Consider the following 19899-nt stretch of genomic DNA (forward strand, 5'->3'; position numbering starts at 1 on the left):
AGGAGCGGGTGGGGAGAGGAGCTGGGAGGGGCTGGTGGACGCTGGGGGACCCCAAAGCCTCTCTCCGGGATCCCCTCACCCTGCTCACGTGGGTCCTGCAGACATGCATCCTGTGAGGTGGCCTCTGTGACATGCAGGCTGCTGACGTGTGTCCCGGTCTCTTCACCTATAGGTTCAAGTTCCTGCAGGAGATGATGCTCCTCTGGGCCTTTCTCCTTGTCATCTGGTTGCCTCAGGTCATGCTGGAAGGATATTGTAAGTATCCATTCCTCTCCCTGTCTTCCCAGCGATAAGACTTTACTATTATCCAGGGTCAGAGAAAGGGTCTGGGTGGGATTCTGTCACCTTAGGCAGCCAGGACCCCCGATGTCAGTGCAGTTGGTGGGCACAGGGTGGGTTTGGAAGGATCCCCGAGCTAGGTGAGGGTCGGGAGGGCGTTTCTAGCTCGGCCCTCTCTCACCTGGGAAGGGCAGCGTTGGAGACTCCAGGGAAGTCTGGGAGGGCGCTGGCCTTTTCTGACTGCCAGGCTCTCTTGGGCACAGGGGCCGTCATCTGCGGGGCAGAGGGTCCCCTCAGCCGGCTCCCTGGCGGTGCTCGCCGGCGTCTGTCTCTGGGAACAGGAACAACTCCCGCGTGGACCCGGTCTCTGCCCGGAAGCTACCCTGGCCAGAGCGGAGCCCGTCGAGGGCGGGGCGGTGGAGGCCTCCAGAAGTCCTTCAAGGCAGGGGGAGGGCACAGCCAAGGGTAACGGTGGACGGTGCTCGTCGCACTGGAGCCAGATGCTGCTTACTGTTTCCTCAGGGACCTATAATCTGAAATGCTACGAATGTTGGACCATCAACAATTTTAAGTGTCCACAAATTACATTGTGTCCAACAGACCTCAGACGCTGTATGACCATCTCTGTTCGTAAGTACCTGTTTGTCTTCCTTGCACGTTGTGAATTAGGCACCCCACCTGAGCACTTTCAGGGAGCTGTCTGATCTGCTCTGTCTTGGACCCAGCCCCGTGGCCCTTGGCCTGCTCTGTCCCCATCCTGAGAGCCCACCCCAGCCTCTAGGCTCAGCCCCAGGAGAGGCCGGCGTGCACCATCCTGGAGAGCCAGGCACCCCGCAAGGTGGGGCTGTCAGGGTCCACGTGCACCGTGGGGGGTTGCCAGACCCTAGGCCTCCGCTCCGTGTCAGTCCTTGGTGGCGGTGCTGGCGCCCCCGAGTCGCCCGGGCGGTCCCTCGTTGCCCATTTGATTCAGGCTGGTGGGGGGAGGGCTTCCAGCTAAGCAGGCCCAAAAAGCGGGCATCCTGCGGACTTCTCAGGACAAGGACTACTGCACACGGAGGGCAAGGCCAAGTGTGGGCTCAGGGCTAGCGTGACTTTTCAGGGTGCTCTTGGCTCTTACTCAGAGGCTCAGAGGGATGAAAGGCGTCCCGCTCGCCAGGGCCCTAAGCTGAAGCACAGGGTCGGCCAGAGGCCAGTGACCATTCGATGAGCCTGGGAGGCTGCAGCCAGTGCAGGGCCTGGCAGGGAGGCAGTGGCCCCGTGTGGGGCCCTGCCGGGGGCCTGTCCTCTGGCCCCTGGCCTTCCCCAGTGTCTCTTTGCACCTTAACGTGCCATTCTGTGTTCCAAGCTCCCCGCAACACGGTCTTCTTTCGGCCTCCTCTCGGTGGTACCAGCTGGCCTACCCTGTGGGCATCTGGGCTTTGGAACTCAGGAAGGAGCTGGAATCTGTCCCGGGTTCCTGCAGCGGGCACCTGTTGTGTGCAGGTCTCGGCCTATCGACGTGCAACGATATGGCGGGACTGGCCCTCGTGGTTCTTGTGATGACTGAGGACGCCCTCGGCGCGGCCGTCAGGAACTGGGAACCCACAGGGCTGTGGCTCACGAGTCCTGGAGCTTCCAAGGCACACGGCCAAGTCGTGGTGGGACGAGAGATGCACGGGCTGGGAGTGTGCCTTTTCTGGGCTCAAGGGGGGCATCTGGGGTTTCCCGGGCCCGTCTTCATTGGTGAGTTTACAACAGGAGGGCAGGACTCTAAAACGCGAGAAGAAGAGAAACCAGCGACCCGTGGTCAGCTCTGGAGCCCCACCAAGAGCCCTGGGACGAAGGAGCCTCGGGCGGTAGCGGTGCGGGGGTGCGGGCTCTGTATCTAGTCCAGCGGCTGGTGGTGTTTCCCCCAGAGAGCCGTCCTTGAGGTAGGTGCCTTGGCAGTCAAAGCTCCTCAGGCACTTGCACCACAGGAGGACAGAAGCCGCCATCAGAGCTCCGCTGCTGCCCCTCTGGGAGACCCCGGTGGGTGGCGGGTTGCCGCGCTGGGATGGCTGCTTCTGAAGGGGGCGTTGGGCTCTGTTTCCCAGCCTCTCTCCCTGTGTGGCTCTGGGCTATACTTGGCCCTGGGAGAGCCCACGTGAGGTCTGCAGGGCTGAGGTGAAGCAGACGGTTGGTCTCGAAGGTCGTGATGGTTCTGCGGTGATGGACGCCAGGGGACCCCATCCAGCGTCTCCACACTTCATCCTGTTTCACGCCATCCCATCAGCCCCGTTGCCCACGAGCAGTTCCTAAGAAGGTAGCAGTTGCGTGGCCGCTGGCCTGCACAGGCGACAGGTGTGTGGGTGAACACCTCAGACATCTTCACGAGAGTCTCCTGTGCGTGGGCCGAGACGGGGGTCGGGGGCAGAGAAGCATGGCGTCCACATTTTCCTGCCAACTGGGCTCGTCCCCCTGGCCCCGCCCCGCCTCAGCGTCAAATGGACCTGGTTTTGGACTGTCCCTCTGATCGCCAGCCAGCACCGATAAGCAGATAAGTCTCTAAGAGATGGTCGACATCTTTGGTCATTAGGGAAATTAAAATTGAAAACACGATTAGGTATGTCTAATCAGAGTGACCGAAGTCAAAAACAGTGGCCACGCCAAAGGCTGGCTAGGACGGTAAAGAAACCAGATTTTCGTATGCGGCCAGTGACAGTTAAAAATGGGACCACAAATTATGGCAAACGCGGTCCGGTTTCTTAAAAACACAACATGCAGCTACCGTCGATCCCCAAATTGCACTTCTGGGGGTTTTCCCGGAGGAGTTGAAACTTTGCCTGTGGGAAACCATGCATGGGTGTTTGTCGTGGAGTCATTTGTAGCACCTCGATCCCTGAAGCCACCCAGACATCCTGGAGCACCTGAACGGTAAAGACACCGTGGTGAGTCCGCCGTGGGCGTTACTCGGCAGTAAGCAGGGCAGCTACTGCTCCGTTATCCTGAGTGAGTGTCCTGGGAAACACGGGGAACGAGAAAGGGCCAGCTCCAGAGGTAACTGTTCATGTTTCCTCTTATAGACATCCTAGAAATGACCAACTTCTAGATGCAGACCCCAGAATCATTTTGTGGGAGTCAATGGCCAGGCATTTGTGTGAGAAAGGGGTGGGTGTGTCCATATGAGGGATGACTGTGGTGTAAGCCTGGTGTTCCCCGTCACCGCTTTGAGAGCCGGTGCCCTAGTCGCGCTGCTTCACTGCTGTCTGGCCACGAGGTACCGTTGGAAGTGACTGAGTCCAGGTGCACGGGAGCTTTCGTATTTCCTGAAAACGTTTTGAAGGTACAATTATCGGAAGTAAGACACTGAACATCAGAAAAGTAATTTAAGATCTAACAGATCGTTAATGACACTAATATTAAAATGGATACAAGTAGGAACCCATGACTTTCAAACAAAATTCATATGTTTTGCTTCATAGAGGCACGCTTTGAAATGAGAACATAAAAACTCTGAGAATAAAATACAGAACATGGTATACAACGTAAATACCGACTCCCAAGCTCTTAAGCACGCAGTGAAGCAAAGCTAACGTGAACTCAAGGGCGTTGCTTGTGTGAAGAGCAGAACAGCACTGGATGGAGATGAAAGGGTGAGACAACCGGGAAGACATCAGCATCAAAGTGCACACACGCCCGATGATGCAGGAGGAAGAGCCACACCGAAAAATGCTCCCCAGAGCTTAGGAACTGTAGGTAGGGGCATGGTCACAGCGTTGTCGTTAACATACCTCTGCCCATGGCTTCCAGGTGCTAGAGCAAGGACCCCAAACTTACCAGAGCCATTCAGCCGGGGTGGACCAACTCTTTCTATAAAGGATCAGAAGCAACCCTGCCTAGTAGTAGGCCACCTAGACTCATAGCAAGTGCCCCGCACTGCCTGTGTGGGGGTAGGAGAAGCCATGGAGCGTGGGTAAACAGAGTGATCGTTCCTATGTCCCAACAGATCTTTACCCATAGACACAGCTGGTGGCCTGGGACTGCCACGTGGGCTCTTGATTGCCACCCTCTGCTACAGAAGGTCTGAAGGACACTGGTTACGAAGGAGGAATATTCATGATGTGTGACAGCAGAGCTACCCATGACCCAATACACATTTTTTTACAAGGTCGCTAATGATGTTTGCAATACTGAGTTCATGCCAGGACCTAATGCAAGCATCTACACGTGTCAAAGGAAGGCATTTCTGCAGAGTTCCTTCTCTGTTACGGTGGACTTAAGCTAGAAATCGTGACGCCAAAGAGAACTGGGAAAACCTCCACTCCTTATAATCACACAGAGCAGTTCTGAATAAGCAAAGACCGAAAGAGAAGCCACATGGAAGTTAGGAAAGAAGAAGGACTCCATGATTCTAAAGCTAGGACATGGAGAAAATGAGTGGAGTGCAGCGAAAGCAGAGTTGAGAGCGCAAATAGACACTCTCGGCCTCTCGTAGAAGAGAGAACGCGTGCAAAGGCCCCAAGCTTCCACTCAGGAAGACAGAAGAATAGGAAATCCACCCAAAGAAATGAGGTAGGGAATGTCAGGAAGACAGCAGAAATCCTTGTAATGGGAAGACAAAAACCCAGAAAGAATCCCCAGAAAGCCAACAGTTGGTTTTTGGAGGGATTCATAGTATGGGTAAAATGGGGTAGGGGAGCTCAAAGGCAGAAATGTAAAATTCACACTTTTGTTATCAGAAATGCAAAGGGGGGGCATCCATCAGAGGCCACTTTTTTCTTTCCCTTGTAAAGAAAACAAGAGGCCACTATGGTAGCCTTCCTGTGACACATTGGAGAGTTGTGATGAAATGAATCACACCTTGAGAAACACAGTTGAATTGGCTCTGACCCACAATGAGATCGTAAAGCTGAAGTGCCCTGAATCCTTTCTGGAAAACCTAGAAATGGAAAACCTGGAGAACCTGGAAATCCTTTCTGGAAAACCAACTAGAGATAGCGTCTCTGGCAAAGTCCACTAGCTTCGTAGGAGAAATCACCCTACCTTACACAAACTCTTCCAGATAATAAATGAGGAGGATTGCTCCCCAACACATTCATGATGACAGTCTGACTCCAACACAAAGCCTAGGAAGGACGTTGGAAGGATGGAAACCACAGACGAACCTCTCCTGTGACTAGAGCTGCAGCGGTACTAGCCAGATCCGAACCAATAGAATCCTACTGTGGAGAAGCTATACCACACCCAAAGGAATGTTGTATCCTGCATGGCATCCTGGAACAGGAAAAGAACATTAAGGGGAAAAGAATGAAATCTGAATGAAGTGTGGGAAAATGTGCGATAGGATGGCAAATGATGAGAGACAAGAGGGGCCTGGGTGTAGGTGTTTAGAACACACAGACACACACACACACACTGCAGTGTGGCTTACAATTGAAACCCACTAGTTCATTTCACCATCTTAGCAAAGAAAATGGGAAACATCACAGCCACAGATGCTGAAAACTGATGAAATCCAGTATCCTTTCCAAATTAAACAAAAAAACTGAGGAAATGGAAGACGAGAGGACATTTTCTGTCCCAAGGAAAATACTGGAACACTTTTCCCTTGAGGTGAAAGTGGGGTCAGAGGCCTCTTGTCACGACCTCCACTTCCATGAAGCAGAATTATGGGTGGCACAGGAATTAATAGGTCATGGGAAGAAATGATACACACAGTGGCTGGGAAATAGGAAGCAAGCAGCTACTATTCACCAAAGATGATGAACTTTGGACATAAGCAGTACCTTGGGCAATGGCCCGAAATACAAGGTCAGTACTCAAAAATCAAATTAAAAAACCCATGGTGTATTTATACAACAACAGTGAACACGTGGAAAATGAAATGTGCAAAAACACACATAGCATTTGAAAACCACCACATACCTGGAAACAAACGCAAGCAGATTTCTGCAAGACTTCCATATCGAAGCTGTGAACAGGTGAAATGGAAGGACCTAAACCAACGGGTGAGCCAGGCTTCTGGATGGAGCAACCCAGTAGAGGTAGGACAGCTGTTCTCCTCAAGTTCATCCTCAGATTCCATGAAATCCCAGTCAGAGGTTAGTGTGTGTGTGTGTTGGGGTGGGGGTGGGGGCAAGTTGATTCAAAATATTCAAATGTTTATGGAACTTTGGGGGCTAGGAATGTCCAAAGCAATCTCGTGGAAGAAGAGAGGAACAGAGAACCTGAACTCTTACACAATATTCTTTCGTCTCGTCAATGCACATGGTCTAGTGTTGGTGTTGGGATTGAAAAATAGACCGACAGTGGAGAAAAGAGGTCTCAGAAAAAGCCACGTGCTTTCTGACAACGTTGACCCAGAAGGTTGTGGGATAAGACACTCACTGGCACTAACCAGTGGTGGGTGGAGGAGATCTTATACACGTGATTTACACAACAGAAGCAGTTTCAGGTGCTTTCTAGATCTCCATGTAAATAGTAAAAGAACAAAATGTGGGCTTTATTTTTTTGGAAGGGAAATGTAGAAGAATGTCTCCCTGGGATAATTAAGAATTTGAGACACCTGAACAATATAGTGCTGATCACAGATGAGGAAAAGCGGTAGTGGGATTACATAAAAATTCACAACTTCTGCCCCCGAGAGGATACTGGTAAGTGTAAAGAATGCCCCAGATGAAGAGAAGGCCCTTTAAGACACTGTCTGCTCAAGGGCTTATATTCCGTATATGGAATGAACTTCTACGAATCACTACTTGAACAAGCAGACCATCCAGTAGAAATTGGAGCCAAAGGCTTGAGGCTGTTTACCAAAAATGATATCCAAGTGGGTACTAAATATAAGAAAAGTCATCCAACGTGAATGTTTCTGGTGGAAATGAAACTCAGAACTATGGTATGGTAACACCAAAAGGAATGACTAAACATTCACAAATGGCTACCCGTGTGGTGGCAAGATGTTGAGGTGGACACGATCCTTTGGAGTATAAATAGGTTCACCCGCTCTGGAAACCTCTTCAGCAGCGTCTGCTAAAGCCATATGCATGCATCTTAAGGACTCAGCATTTACCACCATGTCAAGAACTCACACACGCTCACCTCAAGACGAGGATGAGAATATTCGCTGCAGCGCTCTTTGGGGGAGGTGACAGGCAGAAACAATGCTAACGCCCATCAGCAGTCAACCATGGAATGTTCATCAGTGGAAAAGTGTACAATGGGGAGAGTAAACCATATACAGCGCTGGACCACATCAGGGATAGCTTTCCAAACACAAAGCAGAGAAAAGAAGCCAGACCCCAAAACACAGTACAGGAGTTCATATTCACAAAGTGCAAACACAGACAAAACTAACACATAGGCTTGGAAATCCAGACATTTCTTACCTTTAGCCTTGGCTGCTTTTAGTGCCTGATGGAGGAACAGAGGCGGGAATTCAGTAGTTTTTATCCAGTTCTGTTTCTGGAGCTCGTGCCGGTTCCATGGTTATGAGCACTTCCTGAAATCCAGTCAGCTGTCGGCTGGCTTATGAGTGTGCACTCTTGCGTAGAACGTTGGACTTCCAGAAACCCTTCATGTGGCAAATAGAGACAAGCAAGTGACGGGAGCTTAGCTGGGAGTTCCTTCCTTTGACCTCAGAGCCATGAGTGGAAACGTCAACGGTGGCAAGTTCCAGGGAGAAAGTATCGGGTAAACACTGGGGTCACAAGGGAGCAGAAGTGGTGAGTGAGCGCTGAAGAATTTAACTCAGGGACTCTCGAAGGAGGCCTCAGATGGCGCCTTGCTCACATGGCCAAGATACACATGCTTGTGCATCTTAAGGACTCAGCCTTGGTGGTTGGCCAAGGCTGTTGGGTGAGCCTACCAGTGAAGGTAATCACAGTAGTTGTGGGACCCTGCTTGCGGTGGAGCACCCTGTCCGTGCTGGGGCGCAGGTTGGCATTAAGGGTGCATCGAGGGTTATATGTTGGGCCAGGTGCTGGGAACACCTGGCCGAGGGTCCCAGGCGGGAGCTCGTCCTAGAGGGGCCACACTGAGTCTCAGAAAATCAGGTGAGGGCCACATGGACTCCACTTCAGGGTCTGTGTGATCCTGTGAGACATGAGCGAAACATTTCTTTGGCCTCCGTTCTCTTTCTAGAGCCCTGAGATTCTTAGGACAAATAATGAACAGGACATTTCATCTGTGCAGCCATGTGCCAAGGCACCTTGATACTACTTAAAGACAGCCAGAGGCAAAGATGAGATGGCCGTGTAGACAGAAAACCATCTCCAGGAGAAGTTGTCCATGGAGGAAACAGACCGTCTGGTGGCCTTTCTTGGGCGTTCTTTATCTGTGAAAATTCTAGGCAACATAGTCACATCTGGGGATGTATAACACTAGTTACTGGGTGAACTGTGCTTTGTTGTTTGCGAGCAGAAAACCTGAAATCACTGACTTTCATCTCTACTTTTTAAGGTTTGAACAGTCGGGAGCTACTTGTTTACAAGAACTGTACGAGCAACTGCACGTTTGTGTATCCAAGCGAAGTGCCTGCTGAAGCCCCAAGAGTCTTAAGAACTAACAGCTTCTATTTTGTCCGTTGTTGTGGTGCAATGACTTGCAATGAAGGAGGGCCCACTAATATGGAGAGGGAGATCACACAGGACCAGACTATTGAGGATGAGTTAGAAGGAACTGTATGCTTGGGGGAGTCAACACTTTCCCTGAGCATTGCCTCCATCCTGGTCAGCCATACACTGACATGAGAAGCCCTCTGGGAGGGTCTGATCTCTTCCCTCATTCCTCAGAGCAAGTTCACTCTCCTTTCCTCCCTTGTGAGCCAGGGATACTGACCCACAGGGCCCCAGGTGGACCAGTTACCCTTTCCCGGCTTATTTCAAGAGAGAAATAAAGAACATTATTGCTTGGGTACTGCTTACCTAGAGATTTGTTTGTGGTTTTAGCATTTGATCTGTTTCCTCCTCTTTAGACATCATCTTGCAAATAGACCAAAACATCTTGTTGCTTTAGCATGCAGAGATGGAGTATGTTTTTAAGTTTATTTTTCAGAGAGAGAGAGAGAGAGAGGAGAGAGAGAGAGAGAACATGCATGGGAATGTGAGCAGGGAGGGGCAGAGAGAGGGAGACAGAGCCCCATGCTGGGCTCAAACTCAGGAACCATGAGATCACGACCTGAGCCGAAGTCAGACACGCAACCGCTCAACCAACTGAGCCACTCAGGTACCCCAAGAGACTAAGTATTTTAATTAAAGGCAAACAGTCATGGGGGAGAGTGTACGAGTTCACTCAGAGAGGTCCCAGCTATGCTTGGACCACAGGCACCCGAGGCCACCTGAGACTCTGTGCTTTAGTTCTAAGGCAGGGACGACGGAAGCCGAGAGGGAGTTGGGCAAGAGGTGGCACGTGGATATCACGGCCTGACGTTAGAGACTGTGCCCGGTGCCCGGTGTGGGCCAATCAGACAAGTTGTGCACGAGCCGCAGTCCTCCCTCAAAGTTGGGCCTCTCCTCCCACCAGGGCTAGAAGGTCTCCCAGGTGCTGACATTTGAGCAGGGGGAGAGGCTGGGAGTCTGCCGGTGACCACCTTGAAATGGCATGGAGACTTCTGTGCTGAGGTTGTCATTCTCCTTGCACGTGTGGTGGTTTCAGAAAAGAGGTGTGAGGGGAATAGAAAAGTGTCACCTTCTTAACCCTCGTCCTTACTTCTCCTTTAAATCAAACCAGAGCTTCAATTAGACAAAACTACCATAACATAAAATCCAAGATTCCAGTGTTTTTACTAGATTCACAATATTGAGGTGTCACTACTATTTAATTACAGAACATTTTATACCCAAAAGAGAAACGGGCTTCTGCCAACAGCCAGGAAGCATAGGACCTCTCTTGCAAAGTAGGCAGTTATTTCTGCAGGAAAGTGAAAAAACATTTGCAAAGAAAGTGAGACTTCAGGTCAGCAGCGGTGAGGCGGTGCCACACGCACGGTCAGCCCGGTCCTCCCCCGGGGCAGCCACGAGAGCGTCCGACGCCAACCCTCCACTTCTGTGCCCCAGCGAGGGTGTGCAAACTCTGGCGAAATCATGAGGCTGATGCTCTGAAAGTCTCTCCCCTCCCAGCAACTATAAATAATCACAAACTCGTACAAGAAAACTTGCGTGTCTGGGCTGGCCAAAAAAAAAGAGAGGGCCCCCTCTAATTCCCTAAATGAGAAGAATCACAGACTAGGGAGCAGCCCGCACAGCAGCCCCGGGACGGGCTTGGGTCCGGTTCTGTGAGGGAAAGGATGCGAGGCAGAGGCCCAGGCAGGATCAGAAGATGGGACCAGAAGCCCACGGGAAGGCAGGACTGCGGAGGACGGACGACGTGGTGCAGAAACTCTGTCCAGCAGCATCGGGAGAAGAGAAGGAAGCTGAGCTCCACGAGGCTGGGGCTGAGGAGGACTACGTTCCCGCCTGAGAACGCGGATCCTTCTCGCACCAGTGGAGCCTTCGGGGGCCCTCCCAGGCTGAGTAATTCACACAAACGTGGCCCTGGGCAAGGGACCGTGCTCGGGTAACAGGAAGAGGCCACCTAAAGGCTCAGGTGGAGCACAGCCTGGGCCCAGGCCCCACCTGCCGGGAGACCAGATGTCCCGGGACTGGACGTCAGGTTTTTGTTATTTTATTTCATTTTATTTCATTTGAATTTTACTTTATTTTCGAGGATTTTGCTAACGTTTATTTTATTTTTTTTTTTTTTGGGTATGCAAACTAACGTTTATTTTTGAGAGAGAGAAAGAGAGAGAGGGAGGGAGGCAGACAGAGAGGGAGACAGAGAATCCAAAGCAGGCTGCATGCTGTCAGTGCAAAGCCCCGTGTGGGGCTCGAACCCACAAACCATGAGATCATGACCTGGGCTGAAGTCGGATGTACAACCGACTGAGCCACCCAGCCGCCCTTGGAAGTCACGGATTTTAAAGGCAAGGCTATTTGTGTATGGAAAGAATGACAAGGCATAAGATGATGATTCTTAAGCACAGTGTCTCCAGGTAAGAGGAAGGATTTTTAGAAAGACCCGACGGACACCCACAGCCAAACCTCAGGAGATGGCACGCAGGTTACACGAAAAGGGACCCCCACGAAGCACTCATACAGCACGGCTGGAGGAGCACAGAGAAGCAGGAAACGACCCGGAGACGCTTTCACTGCAGGATGTTTGCAAGACGTGTGACGCCACTCTCGATCCAAGGTCCTTCGAGGCGGAGGAGGCACCAAGGCCTCGAGAGGAGGGCCGGCGGCGGGGGTTCCGCTGGCATCTCTGCCAGGGACGAGCTGCGAGGCCGTGCGGCTGCACGAATTCTCTGAGCCTCAGCTTTGCCGCGGGCGACACGGGAACAGTCCCTGTGCTCACCTGCCGGGGCTGCCATGAAGATCAGGAGAGCCTGTGCCCCGCTGCACAGAGGGACTCACACACACTGCCTCCAGGGGAGCAGTTTGGATTCCGGGCCTGCCCGCCAGCAGCCAGCAGGTGTCCCCACAGGGCAGGGCCTCAGGGAAGGAGACTTGGCAGTGGCAGGAGCCACAATCCCCCTGCTGAGCGCCTATTGAAGCAGCTGCCCTTTCCCAAGGCCGACCTGCCTCCCTGGGGCCTGTGAAAGGGGAATGGCTGCATAGAGTGCCCACGGGAAGACCTCACAGCTCGGCGGGAGAAGGGCTGGGCCGGCGCGGCAAGCCCAAGCTCCAGCTTGTGCCCGTGTGCCCCCAGGGTCCCCAGGGCCCTCTCTTCCTGCCTCCACGTGCCCTTCAGCTGCGCCTGGCTGGGGCACGGAGAAGACCTCCTCCCGGCAGCAGCCCTCCTGCACCGGGCCCAGCAAGGAGGGCGCACGCTCTTTCCTCCTCCAGGGAGTCCGCACAGGGAACACACGCCCGCGGGCCACTCGGCGGGCGCCCGGGGCTGGCCCAGGCACATGTGCGGCCCCTCCGTCATTGCTTTGCTGTGAGCTGAGTGCCCAGTTCTCCCCCGGTGAGGTGGGGGTGGGGAAGGAGGGGGAGCAGAGCCACCCCACCACTCACCCTTGCCTCCCGGCCCCTTTCCACGCCGGGGGTGTCACCTGGCCGCAGGCAGCCTGGGACAGGCTGCTCGCTCCTGCCATCTAGGAGATCCCAGCCACCTCACAGCTGTCCAAAACCCCTTCCTCCCATGAGGTCAGGGGTGGCCCTTGTCCTGAGGGCCACTGTGGGAGGCCAGCCGGGCACGGCACACAGACGGCTTCGTTAAAGGGAGCGTGTGGCTGTGCCTGGCTGAGGTGGCTTCTCTGTGGTCACCCTGCAGCCCGCCAGGGGAGATCACCATCCTCCCTGCTTTCAGAGGAGTCTCATGGGCCCAGATGTCCACCTCAGCTGCTCGGTGGCTATTGTAAGAAACAATACTCCTGACCTGCTTACCCAGGCCCTCGGCTGGGTGCTTCAGTCACAGTCCCAGAGCACTGGCAGGGCCGGGAGGAGCCCAAGTGGACTGAGCAGAGCAGGTAGGGGGACGACTCCTGGCCCAGCTTCAAGGTCTAGGCTGGCAAGACCAATGCAGACAAAGAGTCTGGCCTTTGGAGTGGCGGTGAGCAGGACAGGGGCGCCAACCTGTCTGTTCTGCGTGGGGGCGGGTTGAGTACAGAGGGGATATGAGATTGGACAGGCAGGTGGGGGTGGGGGCGGATCTGAAGCCCCTGGAGCTAGTGTTGGGGGCTACGGAGGCCAAGGCCCTCCGATGGTGCTCCTCGCTGGAGAAGGCGCTGGTGGCACTGGGCTCACAGGCAGGACCTGCGGCCAGATTCATCCCCCTGCCCCTCGGTGCGAGGCGCCGGCTGGACAGTGCTGTGGCTCCAGAAGCAGGGTCCGTGGGAGAAAACAAGGGTGGCCGGGGGCAGGCGGAAGGGGGCTGGCAGCACTGCTGGCCCGACGGCGCGGTGACGTGACTAGTTGATGGCCCGGAAGGTGAGGAGGGGGTGGGTGGAGGGCACGAACACGAACTGGTAGGTCATCTTTAAGTCCTCCTGCCTGAGCGTCTCCACCAGGAAGCTTTTCAGCACCTAGGACAGAGGCACGGGTTCCACCTGGCCAAATGGTCAACCCCGATGTCCCGGTCCACCTTCCCTCACCTTTCTGGACCCTACCTTTCGGGTCAGGCGCAGCGGAGGAGAAGGAGAGGCCGGTGGTCCCCAAGCAGACCACCCGGCACCCCCAGGCCCCGCCCACCCGCAGGCCACGCCCTGCCCGGTCGCATCCCGTCCCGCCCCCGGGCCACCCAGGCCCCCTCACGTGGTGCAGCAACAGCAGCATCTCTGTCTCTGCCAGGCGCCGCCCCGGGCACTGGCGCAGACCAAAGCCGAAGGCTAGGTGTGGGTATCTGGTGCCAGAGCCCCTGTTGTCCAGCCAGCGCTGGGGATGGTAGCACTCGGGCCTCTCGAACACAGAGGGGTTTCGACCCAGGGAGTAGAGTTGCACCTTGACCAATGTCTGCGGAGAGGTGGGGAGGGGCGGGGTCGGAGGCCCCAGGAGTGAGAAGGTCACGCGGGCTTGGCGTCTGCTGGAGGGGCTGTGGGGCCTCACTCACCCCTGCCGGGATGTGGTAGTTCTGCAGCACCACGTCCGAGGCCACCTTTCGGTCCACAGACATCCCCACGGGGTACAGCCTGCGGATGGGGGGCACCCGACAGGGTCCTCAGCTGTCCCTGGGACCCTCGCTTCCCTTCGGCCACCTTCCTATGCCAGGATGCGCCGGCCTGGGGGAGCTGCCAGCCCCCCTCCCGGGTCGCCTCTGGCACCGGGAAGCCTAGATCACGAGGAGCTGCTTCCTTGCACCTCCTGAGTCAGACAAAGTTCTCTGAGCCTGAGCAGCCCCCGGACACGGCGGACACGGCCGAGGATGGTGCCCGGGGCATTGAAGTGGGATCCCAGGGGGAGAAGAGCTCCTATCCGTTTCGGGAGATCAGGACGAGGTACAGGGTGGCATCTTGGGCGAAGCCGCTTCTCAGCCCCAGGACCTGGCCGCAGGCTCCCAGCACTGCTGTCCAGACAGTGGGGCCAGGACAGAGGCGGCAGCCAGGGCCTGCCACACCCACCTCAAGGTCTCCTTGAGGGCCGCCCGCAGCAAGGGCAGCTCCGAGGTTGCGCTCTGGGGATCCTGCGAGATCCTGGCCTCGGCCCCCAGGCTCTCCTGGCGTAGGGCCCGCTGCACTTCAGGGTTTCGAGCCAGCTCAAAGAGAGTCATCAACAGGGGGTAGGCCGTCTGCAGGAGCCACGGGTGCAGGGCTCAGACCTTGGCCCAGGCCACGCACCTCAGCTCCCGGGGCCTCTCCACCCCGGAAGACGGTCCTCCCTTGGGGGTGGGTCGCCTCAGATCCGCGGTGACGTGGACGCCCGGAGGAGGACTCATCCCAGGGATCTGGGACCTCAGAATCTAAAACCTAACACCTGACTCCCTCAGGGAAGGTGTGCCCAGGCTCAGTAAAGAATCAGGCCTTCTCCAGCCCCTTCGAGCCCTGGTTCTCACCCTCCTCTGGGGTCCTTCCTCTCAGGGCTGTGTATGGGGGGGTGTTCTACTGCCCCAAACCGTTGGCACCCAGTAGGATTGTCGCCCGGACACCCGCAGGCAGGTCAGCCCAGACCTTGTGGTCGGAACATGGACGGCACGCCCCGGCCCCTGAGTCGGCTGCCAATTTGGAGAGTTTCTCCACCGCAGGCCTGTGCCTCTTCTCGGAGCCCCGGGTGCCCGGCCCAGAGCAGGACATCACAGATGCTGGTGCGTGAACCTGGGGTGGAGGGCCAGGAGGCTCTGGCTGCACTCCACACCCTGCGGCCTGCCCCCACCCCCAGGCTGCATGCCATCTGTTCTCTCTTGCACAAGCTGGAGCCCTGTGCGCCCCTTGCTGTCATCCGCCCGTCACCTCCAGAGCATCTCTGACCTGGGGCCAAATGGACTCTGTGCCTGGGAAGGGTTCCTGGCGCAGGCAGCCCTCCAGCTGCATCGCGGCCCTTCCCCTCTTCCCAGGACCCAGGCGACTGAATGGTGTCTGTGCTGCTCATGTCTCTGGGCTCGTCCACCCTGCACTGGGCCTAGAGTGTGGCATCCCACTCGGGGAACTGCAGACCCCTTCCCTTGAGGGTCGGTTCCCGGGCCCCCCACCCTAGGTCAGAGCCTTCTGTCAGCTCAGAACAGGAGCCTGCAGGAGACACGGGCACGGGGGCACGCAGCCTGGGGTCAGGAGGCTCCATGGCCTAGGGCAGGGCTGCTTGCTGTCCTGACCGTGTCCACGCTCCCGGTGGTGAGCTCGATGGAGTTGGCCCGGATGGCTTCGAGGCTCAGGTCCGCGTGCATCAGCAGCTCCCCCACGATGCCGCTGTAGTGCTCCGGGCGGCTGAGGGCCAGCTCCTGGTAGATTTTCTGGATGGCATTGTTGGCTGTGGGGCACGGAGAGACAGGGGCCGGGGCACTTCTCCTCACGCCCCTGCCCGTCAGCCCGCCTGCCCCGTGCCAACTGCTCAGGACCGGCCCGGCCCGGACTCACCGCCAAGCCTCTCGGGGCCACAAAGGCCCCCGAGGTGACCTCAGCCCTCCCCCAGCCTGTGGTGACAGGAAACCGGGGACCCTGGTGTCCCTGGCATTCAACGCTTGCCCGGTCTCTGGCCCTCACCATACTGGAAGATGTAGTCCCAGGACTCAAAGTGCTCCTTCCACAGCTGGGTGCTTGTCCAGCGTGATAGGACCCTGGGCATGAACATGAGCTGCGCGGTAGACTTTAACATGGCCTTCAAAGCCCGGAGAAAGTTCAGGCTGGCAGGACTTGGGCTGTGGCCAAGGAGGCCCAGCCGCTCTCCGAAAAGGGCTAGATTGCTGGCTGTGGACAGGGAACGGTTGCTGAGCCCAGGGTGGCCGACAGCGTCACGGGGGCCTCAGCCCCGTCCCCGGCCGGTCCCGGCTTCCCCGAGCCCTGACCCCCCTTCCCTCCCACCCTGACCCCGCGGACCTTCTATGGTGTAGTAGAGGATGCTGGGCTGGATGTCCACGGTCAGACTCCCCCGGGCATTCTGCAGCACTCGCGACTTCAGGGCCTTCGAGAAATCCCTTGCCACCCAGTCCACCATGGGCAGGTACTTCTGGACGGCCTGAGGCGACAGCACGTCTGGGTTCAGCTTCAGTCGGTTCATGCGCCATTCGGGCCCGTTTCTGTAGAGCAGAGAGAGGCGCTTCAGGGGAGCCCGAGTCAGCAGCCTGGGGCCAGCCCTGGACCCATCTTCCTCGTCTCCAAGGGGAAGGGGCGAGGCAGGGAGCGGCCCGCTGGTCCCAGGGGGCAGGCCGCCTGCCTGGGGGCGTGAGCGCCAGCCCTTTCCCTCAGGGAGGCCTTGTGTGCTGGGCCCAGGGTGCCCCCGTGGAAGGTGGGGCTGAGCCCAGAACTTCTGCCTGGCAGCGCCGCCTGGGTTCGTGGAGTTTGTTCACGCACACCGGCGGGCCCCTTGGCTGGCACGTCAGCAGCTGTCCGGGCTGGGCTCTCCCTGTCCCTGAAGGCAGGGGAGAGGTGGGCCAGCCAGCTCCAGAGTGAGGGGCCCCCGCAACCTTCTCCTTCCAACCCTCCCTGCTCTGAGAATGATGCTTCTGGGCCGGTCCCATGTCCCCTGTCCACCCAAGAGGATACACACACACACACACACACACACACACACACGCATGCGCGCACACACACACACGCACACACACACACACGTGCTCACACACACACCCACCTACAGCTTAGCTCCTGGGCAAAGGTGCCTTCTTCCCCCGTCCCCCTTCTCCCCAAGCCCCCCTCCCCAGCCCCGGCCTCTCTCCTCCTCAGCCACCTGGGCTCTAGTCAATGCCAGTGGGTCCTCAGGCCCCAGCACATGCTGACACGTTCCCGAGCCCCTAGCCCCGACTCTCCTCCCCGCTGCCCTGGGCTTCCCGCCCTGACCTGTAGGAAGGGAGAAGCCCACCCCGCACGGGGAGTCCGCGGAGGCCTGTGCAGCCTGGGGGCTCCCTGATGGCAGCGATCATCCGTCCTCCTCTCTGAGGCCGTGGCCCCGCTGCCCCTCCTCAGCCCCAGGACACATATGATCCCCAAGGGGTGGGCACCCAGCGGGAGCCGGCGGCCGCTCTCCCGTCCCAAACTGGACGGGCCTTGGGCAGGCCCGCTTGCCATCAGCCCTGCCCCGCCCCTCCCCGCCCCTGCCCGCCCAGACTCCCTCTCACAGCAAGAACACGCCACATTTGTGCCCTCGATGCTGTCGGTAGGCCAGCCAGGGGTCCAGGGGCGGCCGCCACGGTTGATGGCCGTCCACTTGCTGTAGCCTCTGCACATCCTCGGGCAGCATCAGGAGCACCATGCGTGTCCCTCCCACGTCATACCTGTGGGACGAAGCTCAGAGCCCTGCTGGGGGACCCGTGCCTTCCCCCAGGCCTCACTGTGCAGGACCAAGGCGGCCCGTCTCCCACGGGCCTGTCCCTTCTCCCGGACTGGGCCTCTCCCGGAGCGGGCAGTCCCTCCCGCGGTCTGACCCAAGCCTCTCCTGCTCTGCTGTCCGCGCTCTGCCCTCTCAGCCGCGGCCAGGGAGTGCTCCCTCCTCCCCAAGAGCCGCAGTCTCCAGGTGCCGGGCCCAGACCCCCCGCTGCTCGGCACCCACCCCGCCTCCCCGGGGACGCAGAGCACAGGCGGCAGTGCGCCTGGCCCGGACTCCCCAGCCGCTAGGGAGAGCCGCACAGGTGCTGTGGCTGAGGTGGGCGGGGAGGCCTTTACCTGAAAATGGGCCCCAGCTCCTGGAAGAGCTGGTGCACCTCCAGGTGAAGGTTCTCCAGGCGCCGCTCCTTCCAGATCTGCAGCAACCTCGTCCACTTGTTGCCGGGACAGCGCGGTATGGCTTCGAAGGGCAGCACCGCCTTGGGGGCCGGAGCGGCTCCGGCGCCCGGTGCGCGTGCCCTGCCCGGGGACGGCCAGGGCCCTGCCAGCCACACTCGTGCCTTTGCCCCGAACGCCATCCTGCTGCTCCCTCCGCCCCCCGTCAGCGCAATTCTTTTATCTTGCTGGAGGCCTGGGCCTGCGGCCTGATCGCGTCATGGGAGAAGTTGTCCCTGGACCAGGCCAGGAAGCCCGGAGCGGGGGTCAGGGCTGGAGGCCTCCAGAAGAGACCGATGGGCACCTTGTGCCACGATTGCGCAAGGCCTGCTGGCTGCTGGATGTGGAGAGCAGGGCAGGGTCTGGATCGGGGGCCGAGTGGGGCTGGCGGGGTGGTGAGCACTTCCCTCCTCCCCGGTGGGGGAAGGCAGCAAGATGGGTGGGGCCCCTTATCTGATGGAGAGACGCAGGGGCCTGCGCTGTTCTCCTCTCCTTTCTACAAGGACCAGAGCAGGAAGCAGTGGGCAGCCATGAGTCCCACAAACCTACGTGCCTTCTGTCCGCTCTTCCCAGATCACAGGCTGGGTGCAGGGAACGCCCACGTGAGCCGACAAGGGTGCCCGCCCGTGAGGGCTTTCAGGGCACTTAGGGGACTCCAGCGACCCAACTGTGGGTGGCACCCATGTGGCCGGCACCCCGTCTGGCTGGCTCTGCTGCCTCAGCTCTGGCGCAGCGAATGCCCAGGACACGAGCAAGCCACTCCTCAGGCGGGGAAATGAGGCACCGCTTGCCCGGCCCCCGTGTGGCCCCCCGCAGGGGCGGCGCTCAGTGCCCAGGCCCTCCTTTCTCACCCGGAAGCCTGCGCTCAGGGGTGCGGACCCAGAGCTCAGGCCAGTGGCGGGAGGATGCAGTCCACAATGGGGGCTGTGGGCGTGGGCTCCCACCCTCTGGAGGGTGGATCCCGGGTTTGGGGTCCCAGGGCACCTCACCCACGTCAGGCGGGGTTCCCCCGAGGTGGCTCTGGCCATCATCGTTCCCGTTTCCAGATGAGGGGACACAAGCCCTGGGTTCCTGCCACCCCCAGGGCCCCCACTGTGTCACAGGGGCCCCGCGGCCCTGGCTCCTGCTGGGCCCCCAGCCCTGACCGTGATTTGGGGAGGGGGCGATGGGGTAGCCGCAGCTGGGGCTCTGGAGGCAGCATGGAGGCTGCGTGCGGGTGTCGGTGGGAAGGGCCAAGATCTGAGTGTCTTCAACGTTACTTCAGTGGGATCCTGTCCCTGCTCCAGTCATTGCCCCGGGGAGTCTTCGGCGGGGCGAGGAGTCACGACTGCCCTGGCCCCTTCAGCAAGCTGCCACGTGCGCGTGCCTCAGCCCCGAACGGTGGACAAGCCTTGCTTAGGCAGAGACGCAGGCTGAAGCCACAGGGGCCCAGGCCAAGCCGGCCCCGCCTGCTGCCGACCCTCCACCCCCAGCGGCGGCCCAGGCGGCGGAAGTCGTGGGCGCCCTCTGGAGGCCCGCGGGCCAACTGCAGCCGCGCCTCGGGCCCCGCCCCCAGCGGGGACTGTCCCCGCCCCCCGTCGTCTGCCCACCGCGGGTCCAGGCGGCCCCTCTTCTGGAAGCGCCGCGCTTAAGGGGCCCTGGGATCCAGCGGCTTCCACGCACGTATTTCCACTGCACTACGCTGCCAACAAGAGTGTGGGCGATAGGAAAAGCCGGCGGAAGTGGGGACCACCGGCCAAGGCCCAGTCGGGGAGCACGGTCTCTGAGGCGGTGCGTTCCCACCGCTG

At 58.1% G+C, this 19899-nt stretch overlaps 2 protein-coding genes across 4 annotated transcripts; one reads left to right on the top strand and one right to left on the bottom strand.

Annotated features, from left to right (window-relative positions):
* Positions 1-48: 48 nt before the first annotated feature.
* LOC145713389 (glycosyl-phosphatidylinositol-anchored molecule-like protein) lies at positions 49-9157 on the top strand. 2 transcript variants are annotated; one of them, XM_081792031.1, is made up of 3 exons: positions 49-255; positions 802-909; positions 8695-9157. In XM_081792031.1, exons 1-3 carry the CDS (start codon positions 132-134, stop codon positions 8982-8984), a joined length of 522 nt encoding a protein of 173 aa, XP_081648157.1. In that variant the 5' UTR covers positions 49-131; the 3' UTR covers positions 8985-9157. The 2 variants fall into 2 exon arrangements, with proteins under 2 accessions (XP_081648157.1, XP_081648158.1); XM_081792032.1 differs by having other exon boundaries at positions 171-255; positions 543-909.
* A 3565-nt stretch (positions 9158-12722) lies between these two features.
* Positions 12723-18255, bottom strand: LOC144615048 (cytochrome P450 11B1, mitochondrial-like). Of its 2 annotated transcripts, XM_078441484.1 has the most exons (9): positions 18017-18255; positions 17473-17628; positions 16235-16434; positions 15902-16105; positions 15514-15668; positions 14330-14496; positions 13822-13900; positions 13527-13724; positions 12723-13297 (listed from the first exon to the last, which is right to left on the bottom strand). In XM_078441484.1, the coding sequence occupies exons 1-9, from the start codon at positions 18253-18255 to the stop codon at positions 13184-13186; spliced, it is 1512 nt and encodes a 503-aa protein (XP_078297610.1). In that variant the 3' UTR covers positions 12723-13183. The 2 variants fall into 2 exon arrangements, with proteins under 2 accessions (XP_078297610.1, XP_078297611.1); XM_078441485.1 differs by lacking the exon at positions 13527-13724.
* Positions 18256-19899: the final 1644 nt, after the last annotated feature.

The sequence above is a fragment of the Panthera onca genome, chromosome F2, assembly GCF_046562875.1.
Source record: "Panthera onca isolate mPanOnc1 chromosome F2, mPanOnc1 haplotype 2, whole genome shotgun sequence".
Lineage (NCBI taxonomy): Eukaryota > Metazoa > Chordata > Mammalia > Carnivora > Felidae > Panthera > Panthera onca.

Excerpts from the sequence above, each read along its gene's own strand:
- LOC144615048 (XM_078441484.1), bottom strand. The coding sequence starts at position 18,255 with ATGGCGTTCGGGGCAAAGGCACGAGTGTGGCTGGCAGGGCCCTGGCCG. Across the intron at positions 17,629-18,016 it reads GAGCTGGGGCCCATTTTCAG|GTATGACGTGGGAGGGACAC; the intron begins GTAAAGGCCTCC and ends TTCGTCCCACAG. Across the intron at positions 13,901-14,329 it reads GCCCTCAAGGAGACCTTGAG|GCTGTACCCCGTGGGGATGT; the intron begins GTGGGTGTGGCA and ends CCCCATCCGCAG.
- LOC145713389 (XM_081792031.1), top strand. The coding sequence starts at position 132 with ATGCAGGCTGCTGACGTGTGTCCCGGTCTCTTCACCTATAGGTTCAAG. Across the intron at positions 256-801 it reads GGTCATGCTGGAAGGATATT|GGACCTATAATCTGAAATGC; the intron begins GTAAGTATCCAT and ends CTGTTTCCTCAG. Across the intron at positions 910-8,694 it reads CTGTATGACCATCTCTGTTC|GTTTGAACAGTCGGGAGCTA; the intron begins GTAAGTACCTGT and ends CTACTTTTTAAG.